This window comes from Podarcis gaigeae (assembly GCF_964106915.1).
Source record: "Podarcis gaigeae genome assembly, chromosome: 3".
Taxonomy (NCBI): domain Eukaryota; kingdom Metazoa; phylum Chordata; class Lepidosauria; order Squamata; family Lacertidae; genus Podarcis; species Podarcis gaigeae.
In genome coordinates, this window is record NC_139680.1 from 85,720,630 (window position 1) to 85,736,258 (window position 15,629).

General features: G+C 41.3%; 1 protein-coding gene across 2 annotated transcripts in view; it reads left to right on the top strand.

Moving 5' to 3' along the window:
- GLP1R (glucagon like peptide 1 receptor) overlaps positions 1–15,629 on the top strand; it is a 97,493-nt gene that overhangs the window by 36,226 nt on the left and 45,638 nt on the right. The window contains exons 2-3 of one of the 2 annotated variants that reach the window (XM_083732580.1): positions 4,729–4,825; positions 7,344–7,454. In XM_083732580.1, coding sequence (XP_083588706.1) covers positions 4,729–4,825; positions 7,344–7,454 — 208 coding nt within the window. Of the gene's footprint in view, positions 1–4,728; positions 4,826–7,343; positions 7,455–13,215; positions 13,309–15,629 lie in introns of those variants that run through there. The other variant, XM_083732581.1, reaches the window with a different exon arrangement.

The window sequence follows — 15,629 nt, forward strand, 5'->3', positions numbered from 1 at the left end:
AATAAGCTTTCATTTTATTTCTTAAAGGTAGCACTGTATTTTGAAAGAGAAAAACTAGCAAAGCTTATCACTTTGTGCAATGGGTCTCAATTAATGAGATGTCAATAATGCCAATGAGAGAGCAAAAAAGGGAGGAGAACGGGTTACTTACTACGAGTTACTCATTTAGCATGAGTAGTGCTATGCAGATAGTTGCTCAAAATTGCATTCTGCAATGTACATTTGAAATGAGTACTTCCGCTTTAGCTCGTATAATAGTTAATGGAAATCTGGTAGACTTTTAAACATTAGTAGGGGATTGCATGCCATTGTTTCCACAGGTGGTGTTCATGGTGGTACTGCATGTTTGAGTAACATCAAAGTGCTCTGAGTGTGGTTCCCTGCATATAAAAAATACTTTAAAGTGTCTGGGAAAATTATTTGGATTTAAAAATAAAAATTCGAGTATCACAATTCAAGTAGTCCATAGTAGGTATTAAAAACACCTACCCTGGGTAGAAGACTACTTTCACCAATTCATTTAAATTAAAATAAATAAATAAATAAATAAATATATCCCGACACTAAAATGATTTCATGCAGTTGCATCCATGTCAGGGTGCTTTAATGAGTAGCAGGGCTGTGCTTTATTCCTAGACAAGCTAAGCCTGCACACAAATTTTGTATATAAATCTACACTTACTGAATTTTAATTCCTGAGTTGGATCTGTGGGTGAAATACAGGTGCCAGCAGGAGCTATTCTGCCAAGGATTAGATTTAGACCAGGGAGCTTTGCATCGACAAGATAAAGGCTGTAATTACCATTAAAAACTGCACAAATAAAGGCAGTTAATAAACATGTGTGTTGTGTGCAGGCAAGTTGGTTGCATTCCCTTTTATGATTCCCAGAGAGCATATTTGTGATTGAACATAATGGTTTATAATGCCATTGGCTTGTTTGTCACAGAAGGGCAGCCCCCCCCCCATCTTTTCTCCATTAGGTGTCTCAAATAACTGCTGCTTTTTCTCCTGACTTCCCCCTCTGCTTCTGACTTGCGTTGGAAAATATAACACCACGCAGCAAAAAAAGTACAGTATGTTCAAATTATTTGGCTTTAATGGTTCTTAATTCCTTAAGTCCTAGCTTGAGTGCATCATTGCATTCTTCCATTTTATTATGGGAGCCAGTGTGGTGTAGTGGTTAAGAGCGGTAGTCTCCTAATCTGGGGAACCGGGTTCGCATCTCCGCTCCTCCACATGCAGCTGCTGGGTGACCTTGGGCCAGTCACACTTCTGTGAAGTCTCTCAGCCCCACTCACCTCACAGAGTGTTTGTTGTGGGGGAGGAAGGGAAAGGAGAATGTTAGCCGCTTTGAGACTCCTGAAGGGGAGTGAAAGGCGGGATATCAAATCCAAACTCTTCTTCTTCTTCTATTAGCATACTCCACTATGTAGAATATGGTGGGTCTTGCTTTTGAGTAAATGTGCATAGGATTGGGCTTCATGCCTAAAATTCCAACTATGCGTGTCCCTATTTATTACATTCACATCCTCCTTTTCAATATGCTCTCAAAAGAAATCATAATAACATATTGGTAGTGAATGCAGAACAGGGAATCCAAAAAAGATCAAATAATTAAGCTTGGAGTGGAGGAGGCAGTTCTCAAGTTAGCCACATAGCAAGGTGTTCAGTGCTTGAAAGATCAGAACCAGTATGGTTTGGAAATGGATCAGTATGCCTTGGAAATGCTTTTGACAGTGGTGGTAGAACCTAGCCATCATAACTAGTAGCCATTTACAGTATAGCCTTTTGCTCTATGAACTTGCCTAATCCTTGTTTAAAGTCATACAAGTTGGTGGCCATCACAATCTCTTGTAACTAGCTTCCCTTAGTAGCTTGAAAAATAATTTACTAGAATGCTAAGAGTCTGGCAACAAGGAAAGGTACTACCTTGTAGAAGGGTACTAATAAATTACGTTCTATCATGCAAACAAGGAATGGAGCAATCCGTGCCTCCATTGCCATCCTGATCACCCCCTGCTCATGTATTGCTACCAGACAAAGAGTTAAGTACAAGGTTGATATAAGTTTTGATAGTAAGAACAGCAGTATTGGAAGAGAATGAGGGCAGCAAGAGATGAATGCGTATGTTACGCACTTTGGCATGAAATTTAGAGAATTATGCTTGAGCCTTCATGGAGGTCTTTGAGATTTTGGGACCTGGTGTACGTTTATATATGAATACAAATGTCTGGAACCAAACGCAAATGTGTGTAATTATATACAAAGAATGTCAGATTTTTATTCCACCAAATATCCTCCCCACTCTTTCCTGCCAAAAGGAAAATATGGATATGCAGACAGAGTATTCCTCAAACTTTCAATTCAAACTGCTAAAACAAAACTACAAGGGCTGTTAATCCTTCTGCTTGCGGGTATAGACTTGTATCAACAACTGTGGTCAAGAGACATTTCAGCAGCTTTGTGGAAGATTTTGCAAAATTAGGTTCCTGCTGATGGTTTTATGACTTCTTCTTAAGTATCCAGCCTAGACTACTGAAGATGGTTTGGATGGGCCATTAGTTATTTAAAGGATGGTAAATTTTTAAGTTCATAATTTAGTTTTATGGACGTTTGTTTTAGATGGTACAAGAGAAGGCAGCAAAATGTGCCAAAATGTGTTCATACCTACCAAACTTATTTAAACATTTATATTTTCTTTACCTTGCTCCTCAGATATAAAAGCTTACATATCAATAATTTAAAATTTAAAAAGACAACCCCTGCCTTCAAGCTCACAGTTTAAAAGTCATTACACAAAAGGAAAAAGGGGGATGGGGAGGTAGGAGCAAGACAAAAAAAACCTGTAGTCCATGGAATGTGTCTTAATGTTAGGAATGTCTAACTGAGAAGGTTTGTTCTGTCACCCTGTGTTTCCTCTACTACTACCAGGGTTACTAGAGACTGTTAAATAGAGATTAGGCACAAATCTGGCTAGTCACACCTTCAATAGTATAGGTCCCTCTTGAGCCTCCTTCTCCCTTTCCTGCTCCTTCCTCATTGCCAATGCAAATAAGAATTTTATTGGTTTCTTCAAGGTTCCTCCTCTTCCTCCTCCTCTTATCAACATTACAAAACTCCAGCTGTTTTCTACTCATTCTTCATCAATACTTCATCAAGCCCTGACCAAGCCTTCACCTATGTCTTGAAGGTGCAAGGTCCCCCGGTTAGCAGAACCATATGCTGCAAAGTTTTGCTAAGATGTACCCACTGAGATTACAAGTAAGGAATAGCATGTTTGAATACTCTCTCATGTAAAAAGCCTTCTCCATACAGAACACTTGCAAGTTAGGGACACAATTGCTTTTTAAATTCAGCTGTAGTGGAGCAAATGGAGACAAGTTTTTCCTACTGTCTGGTGATGGACAATGGTCTTTTTTATAGTATACTTAAAACCATTATCTTTTTAGGGGCTACCCCACATTTTCTTCAAAAAATTGCTTTGCATAGGTAAATACCACAGAGTGAGCAAGATTTTCAAAAGTAGGGGGTCCATGGCTTGGCTTTTGAAAAATAGGGGGTCCTTAGTAATTAGCTAATTGGGAACCACTGCTGTACATGGATGAACACAGTGGCTTGCTTCTGTTTGTACTCAGGCTTCTCCTTTCATGGAGTTATAACCCAATAAATTCCCAAGCATTGAGGCATAAGCTGCTTCTCCTGCACAGTGTCTCAGCCAGAGGCCTCTCCACCTTCACTAATTTCGCGTGGAGGGGTGTTGGGGTATCTGCCTGTCTGTGTAGGCAGGAGCCTGGCAATGGGGAAGGGGTTGTCTTCAACGTCTGGGGCTAGTGATAACCAGTGAACTTGGATGAGGGCCCTGGTGCCATTGTCAGAGGGGCAGGTTAGTATTGGCATTGTTGTGGGTTCACAAAAAGCATATCTTGCTAGAGTGTGATTTTGAAAGGACAGCTCATTTATTACAGAAGATTGAAGGCCTTATGTGATGAAAACAATGTATAATTCTCATAAATCCTGCCAGATGTCAACAAGAAATAATGTGTCAAGCAACAAAGCATTGAGGATTGTTATGAGGGAGGCCAGTATGGGCATTGGCTTAAAGTGGTTGCCAGTGTCATCTTGATTCTAAAAGCAGGAAAAGGGGGCTTGTAGTTTACTGTACAGCAAAAATGCAAAATATTTCAGTGAATACCTATCACCTGGTTGGTCTCCTTACATGCTAGTTCTTAATGCTTGGGAGCTGTTGCTCGTTTGGGGAGTTTGATCCCATGATGTAAAGTTGTTTACTATGTATTAATACACAGGAAAAGGTAAAGGGACCCCTGACCATTAGGTCCAGTCATGGCCAACTCTGGGGTTGCGGCGCTCTTCTCGCTTTATTGGCCGAGGGAGCCGGCGTACAGCTTCCGGGTCATGTGGCCAGCATGACTAAGCCGCTTCTGGCAAACCAGAGCAGTGCATGGAAACGCCGTTTACCTTTCTGCCGGAGCGGTACCTATTTATCTACTTGCACTTTGACGTGCTTTCAAACTGCTAGGTTGGCAGGAGCTAGGACCGAGCAATGGGAGCTTACCCCGTCGCGGGGATTCTAACCACCGACCTTCTGATTGGCAAGTCCTAGACTGTGTGGTTTAACCCACAGCGCCACCCGCGTCCCAGGAAACCCATCACTAAATAATTGGATTTGGTTAACAACATATCTGAGATGCTATTTTCTTTCCTTCCAGAGATCCCAGCTCTCCTTTCCTTCACTGAAGCAGAAATGGGAAGAATATCGGCTCCAGTGTTTGGAGTATCTCCATGAAACACCCCCTCTTATGGCAGGTAAGGCTGCTCAGCACAAATGGCACTCCCAAAGAGCATCCTAACTGCATACTGCTACAGTTCTTATAGGCCATAACGTGTTTTCCATCATCTCCCCTTTCCTATTAGTTTCTGCAACCTGGTCTGCAGTGTCCTGAAGGGCCAAGTTCCTAACGATGGAAGGAAATGAATTTTGCTAAGTTATAGAGTGTGAGCCTCACCCAGCTAGAAGAGAAGGATTGTAGCTTAGTGGTAGAGCTTGCTTTGCATACAAAAGGTTCCATCCCTGTTATCTTCAGCTGGTGGTGGAACAGATGTCTTTCTGAAACCTTGGAGACTCACTGTTGGTCTAAATGAACAGTACTGAGCTACATGGGTCAATACTCTGATTAAAATTAGGGGATATTGTGTGGGATGTGGGAGGGAGTCGGAAACAAAAACAATAGTGGGCATCAAGTGCATCCCCCCCCCCCGTCCCATATTTGATAGACTAATTGTGGAGTGGCTCCACCTAGGCATGTACTTGTAACTTTTGCTGCTGGTGCTCCAGTGCAGTGTGTGCCATAATTATTATGGGTGTGCTGGTCCATGTACAAGGGAGGAATTCCCCTACCTCACATTACAATGTTCAGTAAGCTGTCCCCCCTTTTTTGCTATCTGCATTCAGAAGGGAAATTATTGTGTTTTAAGACAACATTATATATATATATTTTAAAAAACACACATATTGGTATTGTATTAATTAAAGGCATTTAGGATAGCTTACATTAAAAGTTTAAATGTTCAAATATTAAACATATATATTACTGTAAGTATACAGTGTCAGTGCATCATAGTGGTAGGAGTAATTTAGTCAGCTAAAATTACTTGGTAAAACAAATATGTATTAACAGGCTTTCTAAAACTGGACTTGGCAGGTGTCTATCAGAAAAGGGTTCCAGATTGGGACACTCTTGCTGAATATGTACCTGTTCCACTATAATATCCTTGATGAAATAAGGCAGATGGAAGAAGGCTGTATTGGATTGTTTTAAATGTGTGTATGCCCATATCAGGAGGAGGCAGCCTAAGATTCAAATTATGCAAGATTGATTGTATGTTTTTTAAATTTTATTTTACAAATTATTTTCATCATGCCCTTGCTTTATCACTTACATATCACAAAATGTTGGGTTGTTTTGACTGTATGACAGTATCAAAACCTGTACCAACCAACTGAATGAAAACACAACCTACTGTAACAAGTTCAGGTTTCTGGTCATTTGGTTCCTAGTAATTTGAAAAAGAAAGCCTGCAGCATTAAAATGTTCTGGCCCCAACCCACTGGAATGGATAAGACTCGATCTGTACCCCCCCCCCCCCATATATAACAAAGCATTAGATTTTTCCATTGCTTCTTCTTAGAATTGCCCTGTAACATTAGAGAATGACACTCGCTGGTAGCAATAATAGTAAGAAGGTATTAATCTCTCTTTGCTCTGCTAGGCAGCCAACACTACACTCCTAGGCTGATGGTTTAATAAATCTGAAACTGAGCCTTTAGCGTGTTGAATAAGCTATAATGCTGATTGGTGGGCTTTTGTGTGAGTATTTCAGCAATGTGTCAGTGTGTATAGTGTGGAATTAAGAGCATGACAGCAGATCATTTGTATTGAGAAAAATACATAAGGTATGTTGAGTTATTGAACTAGCAAATGCAATGCCAGAGACATGTGTTGCAAACCAGACAAAGCAGGATATCTGGTACCAGGATAATACCTTCAATGGCAGCTGCTCCTCTTCCATAGGCTACAGTGATAATCTTATCAATTCAAGACCGAGTCGCTGGTCAGCTGAGACAGGTGAAGAACCACTGAGGTCATACTTAGCCATTTAGCAAGTAGAATTGGAGCTGATGGTGAAGTACAATCACCTTATGCCAGGGATTCAATGAGGAAAGCGACAAGGACCCAAGAAACGAGCTGAGGACACATGACACAGCTGCCTTGCTGAAGCTAAGTAGATTTGGGTCTGGTCAGTATCTGGATGGGAGACCACCTAGGAACCCCATGAGTTTCAAGATAGAAGATAAAGGGGATAGAAGTATATTGAATTAATAAACAGAATGGCAAGAACTTCACTAACAAATGCTGTGAATTGTTTGTGCAGTCTGTATTGAGTCATGCTATTAACTTACAGTTGTAGCTGTCTAGCAGCTAGAAGTAAATTGTAAAGATAGAATGGTTATTTTCCCTACCTCCTTCCCCCCCAATGTTTGTGTCTATGTGTTGTGGGGTGTTATTAGGGAACGGGCTGTCATTATTACAACACTCGGTTCTGGATTGGGTTTCTCTTCAGTCTTAGTTGCTGAACAGGGCTGTAGAAGCATTGCGGCTGATGATTGGTGTAAGACACATATAATGGATTTAGATCTTTTTTTGGGGGGGTGGGGGTACCTATCTAATATTAAATCCTCCCAACCTGGACTCTTGCAATGCAACCTCATAAAGCTGCTTCTTCATTTTCTTCCAATTTCTCTCCAAATATTCTCTATCTGTAGAAGGCAAGTTCTGCAACAGGACATTTGATGAATATGCATGCTGGCCTGATGGTCTGCCTGGCACCTACGTGAACATGAGCTGCCCTTGGTATCTTCCATCACCTAGCCCAGGTAAGTATGTTTTCCTATCTTTGAAGAACATCCAGTACACACAATTTCTCTCCCACCAGCCTGCTAATTTTATTTATATGTTTGTTGCGTGTATATTCTGCCACTCCTTTAAGGAACTCAAGGTGGAAGACATGATTCTCACTTCCCATCTTATCCTCAAAAACAGGTAGGTTGGGCCAAGAGAGAGCCCAAGGTCACCCACTGAGCCTCATGGTCAAGGGGAGACTTGAATATTGCACTTCTTGGTTGTGGTTCGACACTCTTAGCTACTAACGTGCAAAATTTGCTAAAGGCAAGCTCAAGTTCATCTGGAACTCTGCATGTGCCCAGAAGCTATGTCTGACTTCTCTCTGAACAATGAGTGCAAGCATCACTGTGGTATAACAGTAAAAGCATGTGCAGTGTAAAGCCAACTTGATCATGGAAATATAAGTGGCAAGCAATAGGGCCTTGCAAGCCAGAAACATGAGAGCAGGTCTGCATGAACCTAATTAATCACACCCACACTCACACACAACAACTCCTTTTTGTAGTTACCACTTAGGTGCTGGGTCATGTAGGGTGGGAAATATGTTGGGACTTGGTGTTACTTGAGCAAAGAGGTAATTGATGCATGGTCTGGTTCAGGACTGTTGGTTTTAATTCCAAAGATCCTTTCAGTAGAAATGGGGGGTGGGGCAGGGTGGGCGCTATGCTGAGTATGGGTGGGAAAGAAATTTCTTTCTTGAAGTCCTTTTTTCTGACATACCTCTTTCTCTCTTGCATGAGTATTCATATTGTATTATGTTTGGTTGCTAGCGACTGTTATCTTAGGGTCATCTGAAAATTTAATTTACAAGCTCTTTATTGGTTTCTCATTCATTAATAAACATATACATTATTTACAGTTTGCTTGTATTAATGTGCAAAATTGTTGACTTCCCAATTAATTGATATAAGAGCCCATCAAACATTCTATAACTCCTTTCAATAATTCTTTCCCCCCTTTATCTAATAACCTACATGCAGGATTAAATGCCTTCCCTTCAGCAAACCTATTTATTTTCCAACTTAGGACTCGGTGGCAGTCATTTGGCTGCTAACAGCACTAAAAATCATCACTGCAGGAGAGAGCCAAGATTTACCATAATCCTGTACCTCAGTAAATTACCAGAATGTGCTGCATCTTTCATGTACTTTTGCAAATAAGCAAAAGCTGAATTATCCTGGGGTAGAATACAATTTTCACTTAAAACACATTAACATTTGGATCTCTTCAGAAATTTTCATTAAAGGATTGGAAACCACTTTGGAAACAAATTAAGCTTTATAATCCTCTCATTCCTGTTGCTATAGTATATCCTCATTTTTCTTTGTTGTCCCAATAGACTTGATGATGGGCTGTGGCAATCCTTGGTCTCCTCCATTATAAATGGATGTGTAGTATTGTGTGTGTGTTTGTGTGTGTGTGTGTGTGTGTGTTGTTGTTGTTGTTAATCTCGTCATACTTTTACTTTAAAGTGGATTACTACAATGCAGTCTATGTGAGGCTGCCCTTGGGTTTATAAACACCAGCAGGTGCAGAATGCTGATCAGGGGCATCTTGCTGACAACACGTGAGACTATTGTTGAAACATCTGCACCAGCTGCCCATCCACTACCAAGTCAGGTTCAAGTGTTTTAATTTACAAAGCCCTGAACAACATAGGTAGAGGGTACCTCAGGGACTGCTTGAACCCTTATATTCCAGCCCAGCCACTGAGATAATCTGCAGCAGCATTGATGATCATTCCCCAAGTTGGCGAGACTCATTTGATAACTACAAGAACCCAAGTCTTTTGTGTCACTGGCTCTGTATTAGGAGAGGGGTAGTACATCTGGTGGGAGAAACGTCACATTCCTTCTGGGGTAGCTTGTCCACCTTTGATCTCCACCCTGTACTCAGCTCCCACGTGTGGCTCCTAGAAGCTATCAGCATGCAACAGTGGCCACCCCCTAGGAAACAGCTTTAACTGGCCAGCTAAACCAGGTGATTCTAGCTGATAGGTCTCAAATCCTCAGTGAGTTAGGGACTTTCCCTGCATGGGAACACATGCTCTTGTGGACTGAGTGGACGAGACCAATTGTGTGTCAAGGCCCCCAAGCCAGCCCCCGTTAGAATAAAAATTCACACTGACACAGATTTTTGGTTTAAGGTTAATGGGCAAAAATTTAGGCCACAACTTTATTGATTACAGCATTGGCTTAGGTATTGGCAAAGGACTATATTGGACTCCTGCCCCCTTTGCAGGAAGTCAGTAATGGTAAACCACTAAAAGAGGAAGCTACATCGGGGGAACCCGCCTGTAGCTCACCTTGGTGTTCCCAGAGGCCTGGCATGGCCCTAGCCCCTCAAGTGGACTTCGGACAGGATCCAGGCCCCAGATTCCTTCAGCAGAATACCCTTGGTCAATGGAGGGGCAGGCGATGGCCGACCTCCCCTCCCCCACAAATCAATGAGCCAATGCCTAACCGCCAAACCTTACAAAGTTGTGGCAATCGCTAAGAGGTAGGTGAAAACCAAGTGGCCCGGGCCAATCTGCCAAATGGAAAAATTCCTACCTGGCCGCCGTCCCAAGAGAGAAGTGGGGGGCAGATGGGACTCACCAACCTAGAAAGGTAGCCCATCTAGGAGAAGGAAAACTCTGATCCTAAACCTATGCTACCTTGCATAATAGCTTTGGGAAAAGAAAAGGTTAAGGAGTAAACCCTGCACAAATCCAGAGTGTATTCCCTAAGACAGTTGGATGGCACCTTGCATGCCTGCTTCCGGCAACTCCTGCAGCCAAGCTGGTGCCCAACACATTGCTTTCCTTTCCTTTGGACCGCGCCAATGAGGCCAAGAGTCTTGTCATCTGAGCAGCCCAGGATCTCCATACACACTGCCCAGGCTTGTACCCTAGAGAGGTCACTTTGATGCTGCTAATTGCAGCGGTATGACTTCACCCCTGAAGGCACACTCCATTGTCCCCTGAGACAGACGAATGTCAACAAGGGATTCAGCAGGCACCTTCTATCCCAACTTTTCAAGGCCTGCTGAAAACTTGTGTATCCCGTCAGACTTATACAAACAATTAAGAATATATCTTTCCATAATAGTTAATTTATTTCTGATTTTAACTTTTTATATAGTTTTATTGTATAGCTTTATGTATAATTACTGTAAATGCTCTGATTTTTAAAATAAATAAATAACAGTATATGAATATTGTTATAAATAAAAAAATGAATAAACTTAACTTCCCAAAACCTCACCACAGCAGCAATGTGATGGGGTCAGTGGTCTTCCTCCTTGAGCCTTCGGTATGTACTAAAACCTAATCAGCATATGGGAAAAAATCTTTTTGAGTTTCCTTTGCTAATCTGGACATTAAATCATTTTCCAGAAATTTTGTAACCAGATAAACTAGGTTAGGTTTTTCATTAAGTGAGGGTGCATAATGTATTCCCTTTTAGACAGAACTCTTACTAAAACTGTTGTAAATAAGAATTGGTTGAAGTTAGCAAAATAAAGGAATGTTTGGGTGGGGGCTCTTCACTGCTTGGTGGGGGCTATAGTACCAAATATTACTCAAGATTCCTATACATGTTTTGAAAGTCAGGCCATTTCGTGTAGCCCAAGATGGCAGCAGCTGCATAATTCTAAAGCCAACCACTTCTCTTATTTCTGCCTTTATGTAGAATAATAGTGCAAAGAGAGAGCTAATGGTTCTGCCACTCCTTAAAATTAAATTAAATTTAATTAATTAATTAATTAATACCCTGCCTTTTTTCCTGACAAGGTTTCAAGGCAGTTTATAGATAAAAACTGTAGAGTCTTCTCTTCAAGTATTTTCGCCAATTAGAGCTGGCCAAAAATGAATACATGTACTAAAGCTTCATAGCTGAACTTCTGTCAAGTACGTATCAAGATTATTAGCATCTAAATTTTATGAGGGCATGCAGACCTAGGAAGGCTTGAACTCGGAAAATGTGTAACAAACCATTAATTGCCTATGTGCAACAAAGGCTTCAAAAATAAATTTACCATGATGCATACTTTGTTAGGACTGGCTACTTTTGTCGACTTTGGCTCCCAGCACATGAGTTTTCCTTTGTCAAGTGAAGCCCAACTAAGACTGTCAATTTGGCCAAAGAAGCTGTGGTCAAAATTAGTCAGGTGTCTCACAGTTCTTTAAGGGGTAAAAGTCATGAACAATTTTGTGTTGTATTCATCAGCTTTCATTGTCCATGCAGATGAAGAGCTCTCTTCTAGCTCTCTTAGATTAGAGTTTAGTTACAGCTATCACTATTGGTAATCATGCAACACGATCACTTGCTTTTAAAAAGAACAGAAATCTGTGTAGTTATTACTGGCGGTTAATTTAGTGGGCCTAGACATCTAGCAGCAGGAGCGAATCCTGTCTTGCATGGCCCACTGGTGGGCGCTTGGCTTTAGAGAGTTTTACGATGTGGGCATTTACCTTATTTGCACTGCCCATATTCATATTTGCTGTGAACGAGAACATTCGCGTTGTTTCTCCTGAATCACAGATTTTGTTCACCCTCAATGTACTTCACACTCCAAGATAGAAACTACAGGACACTCCTGCCTCCCCTCCCGCCCCGAAAAAATGAGCTTTGCTGGCAGATGACACATCAAGCTTGGCAGAGACTCTAGGAAGAGGACAGTGAGATGAAAATTTATTTTTCCGTATTGTAGCCAAGTGAGAGTATCATTTGCTTTTTCATCTCTTCAGGGGCTTGGTTTTCACAGGCTTTTGTTCTCCCTACAACCCCCTTTTGTACTTAAATAATAGCTGCCTTGCTCTCCCACTCCTTTTTTAAAAAATGAATATCTCTATGAAGCCTATAAACAGCTTTTAATTTCTTAGAGATAACGTCCAAACTTATCAATATCCAGGATACTTTCATTTCTGCTCTTCCTCGAGTGAGTAGGAAGAATACTCAGGGGTTCACTTTTTCAGGTCTTTTTAGGGGGGGGAGGTTTCCTGAGCTAAATGTAAAAAACTTGCCCAGTGGTAAATCATGCAGTGGTAAATTTACCTTCCCTTTTTCAACCATGCTGAGGCGATTTCTGGCATTCATTGGAATCACTGCAACTGCAAAGGAGCATAAGAATATCGTGTCCTCAGGAAAATAGAGCTTTCTCCTTTAGAGAGGGTATCTATCTCTTGTTACTGTCACTGGGAATGTAATCTCATTTTTGTTACCGTTTTATAATTTAAGCCCTGCTGCCAATAACACTGTGTAGACCAAGAAAGCTTGGAGTTGCTAAGGTAATCCATTTTACATTTTATGACTCCTTCAGGGTCCTAATATTTATTGTCTAATGGCCCTAAATCCTCTTAAATAGAAAATCTTCCAGGGACGCAAGTTCCAAACAAGAGTTATAGGTGCAGTAACCACATTTGTTTTTCTTATGCCCTCTGGAGTACACAGGGTTTTGTTGCAGACTTGTGCAGCATAGTTATGCCTCAGGAGCACTGATACGGTGTGTCCATATGGCTTGGTCATAAGAGCCAGGGGCAAGAATGTGTTGCTTCAAACTATAGCCTTACTTCTGAACAAAATGCATGGCAGGTCAAGGCTTTACTAGATGTACAGGATGCAAGTAGCACAGTTGTTTCAACTGGGTGTTTAATGAAGCATTCCTGCAGTACAAAGATAATTTTGATTCTAACCCATTTATTATTATTTTTCTGAACTGTGTCCACAGGACTTATTAATTGTGGATTGAGGGAAGGAGACATGGTGATATACTGGTTGCACACTTATCTAGTTCCAAAGAAAGCTTTGGTGGATGGGGTTGCTTTTGAACATTTGAAGCTGCTAGGTGAGATGATACAGGGATTTGGAGTGTGGTGTTATCAATGAGTTCTACCTGAGAAAGCAGGTAGTTAGCTTGATTGAGACCCAGGTGGCTTGTTTGACTTGGAGTGACTCTTCCCATCTTCAGCTGCTTCACCAGCTATGACGGCTCCTGGTTGAGGATAGCCTGGCCACAGTGGTCCATGATCTGGGACCCCCCAACTGGGTTACAATCATGCCTTGTGCATGGAGCTGTGCTTGAAGACAACTCAGAAGCTTCAGTTAGTGCAGAACACAGCAGCCACATCTGGTGGGGCTGGATAGGATGTTTTTTACACTGATCCCTAGGAGGCTGTGCTGCCTGCCTGTTCGCTTCCAGGCCCAATTGAAGATGTTGGTTTCAACCTTTTAGTGTCCTGAACAACTTCAAGGCCCAAATACCTTGTCTCCCGTATACCTACCTGCCCATGTCTTAAGATCTGCTGCTTGAAGTGCAATATGTTTTTGCATGTTATGTGTCAACAAGGAAGAGAGCTTTCTCTGTTATGGTGCCCCAACAGGAAACCATCTTTGTTAGCTTTTTGGTTCCAAGTTAAAAAAACAAAAAAAACTGTTTGCCCAGACTTCTGTCCCATTTTTTAAATCCATCCTGTTGTGCATCACTGCATTTTAAAGTTGATTTGATAGTTTTACAGCTGTATGACAGTTTTGGTCTTGTTTTGTACATTGGCCTGATACCTATTTGATGAACAGTGGTTTTCATATATTTTAATAAATTAAATGAAACAGCCATTGGGTTCCCTGATCCCACTTACTGCCTAAGCCTTTACTATATGGCACAGGATAGATGAATACTGAACTACATCACCTTTTCTTTTTATGTAAGCCCCAATATTAAGTTTGTTTATTTATATATATATACCATCCTTTTGCAAAACATCAGGGCAGTGTACAACTACAGAAAAACATTTAAAAGCAATACAAGCTAGACATTCCTGCATGTTATGTCCTGAGTGTGGAGATGGAGTTGAGAGCCAAACTCCATGTAATTACATTTAAGGTGCTTGACATCACCACCACGATACACTTGCAGACTTGGTTAGACAGAGACCGAGAAGACTTATTTTGCTCCCAGTGGTCTGCCATGCATAGCTGGCATGCTGTGCTTAGTTTGGTGAACCAGATTATTCTGTGTTATGTTAAATAAAGTAAAGATTTGGTTTGAAGCATGGAGCTTGGGCACCCGGCACGCTTGAGTTGAATTATCAGCATAGATGAGTATCTCAGCATGTTTCTCATATTTTAAATGGTACTAATATAAGTCTGCCTGAGAAGGTAAATGTTGCAAAGAAGATAAAGAACATAAAATATGTAAATACTTTATAAATTATTAATAATTTCATTTCTGCAAAATAGTCTTAAGTTGCAAAGTGCTAAGCTTGTGAAATGGAGTCATTTGCCTCTCATCAAGCACACAGGCTGTTTAATTTTGCACAATGACTCATATTTGCATTGTTACCCTTTCACATTCCTGCATTTTATTGACGATGATCCTCCAGGGAGCTTTTCTGTTATAGGCCAAATGGTCCCCAAGAGGCACAGGTCCCTACTACTTATTTTGAAAGTGCTGCAGATAAAAGTTTTATCCCCCAAACATGTTCCAAATGTTGACTTTTAGAATTTCTATTCATCACCTTAAATTTTATTTGAGCGAGAGCAAAATCCTTAATGGCGTCATGTTTATGAGGGAACCCACTTTTTATAGCTTTTCCTTGAAGATAATGACAGCAGATTCTGGCTTACTTCCAGAGTCATTTTACACTTCTGGGGCTAATTTACTTTGCTTCCTGACAATTGGAGTAACCTGAAGTGAGTTAGGGAAGAGCAGGAACAAGTGCTCAATCAGCATAATTGCTTTTGCAAGAAACAACCTGGCATTGCATATGTGAAAGCAGCTTGATTATCACCATCCCTGGAGTCAAATTAAGCAAGGGGAAAGTCCCTATTGAATGAATACAAATGCAGAGCCTTCTTTGAACTTGCGTTCTCCTACAATGTGCTGGGTGGGTGAGAGTCGCTAGGCTGTGAACTGCAAATCAGCCCTGAGTTCTCACTGGAAGGACAGATGTTGAAGATGAGGCTCCAATACTTTGGCCACCTCACGAGAAGAGAGGACTCCCTGGAAAAGACCCTGATGTTGGGAAAGATGGAGGGCACAAGGAGAAGGGGATGACAGAGGACGAGATGGTTGGACAGTGTTCTCGAAGCTAATAACATGAGTTTCACCATACCGTGGGAGGCAGTGGAAGACAGAAGTGCCTGGCGTGCTCTGGTCCATGGGGTCAT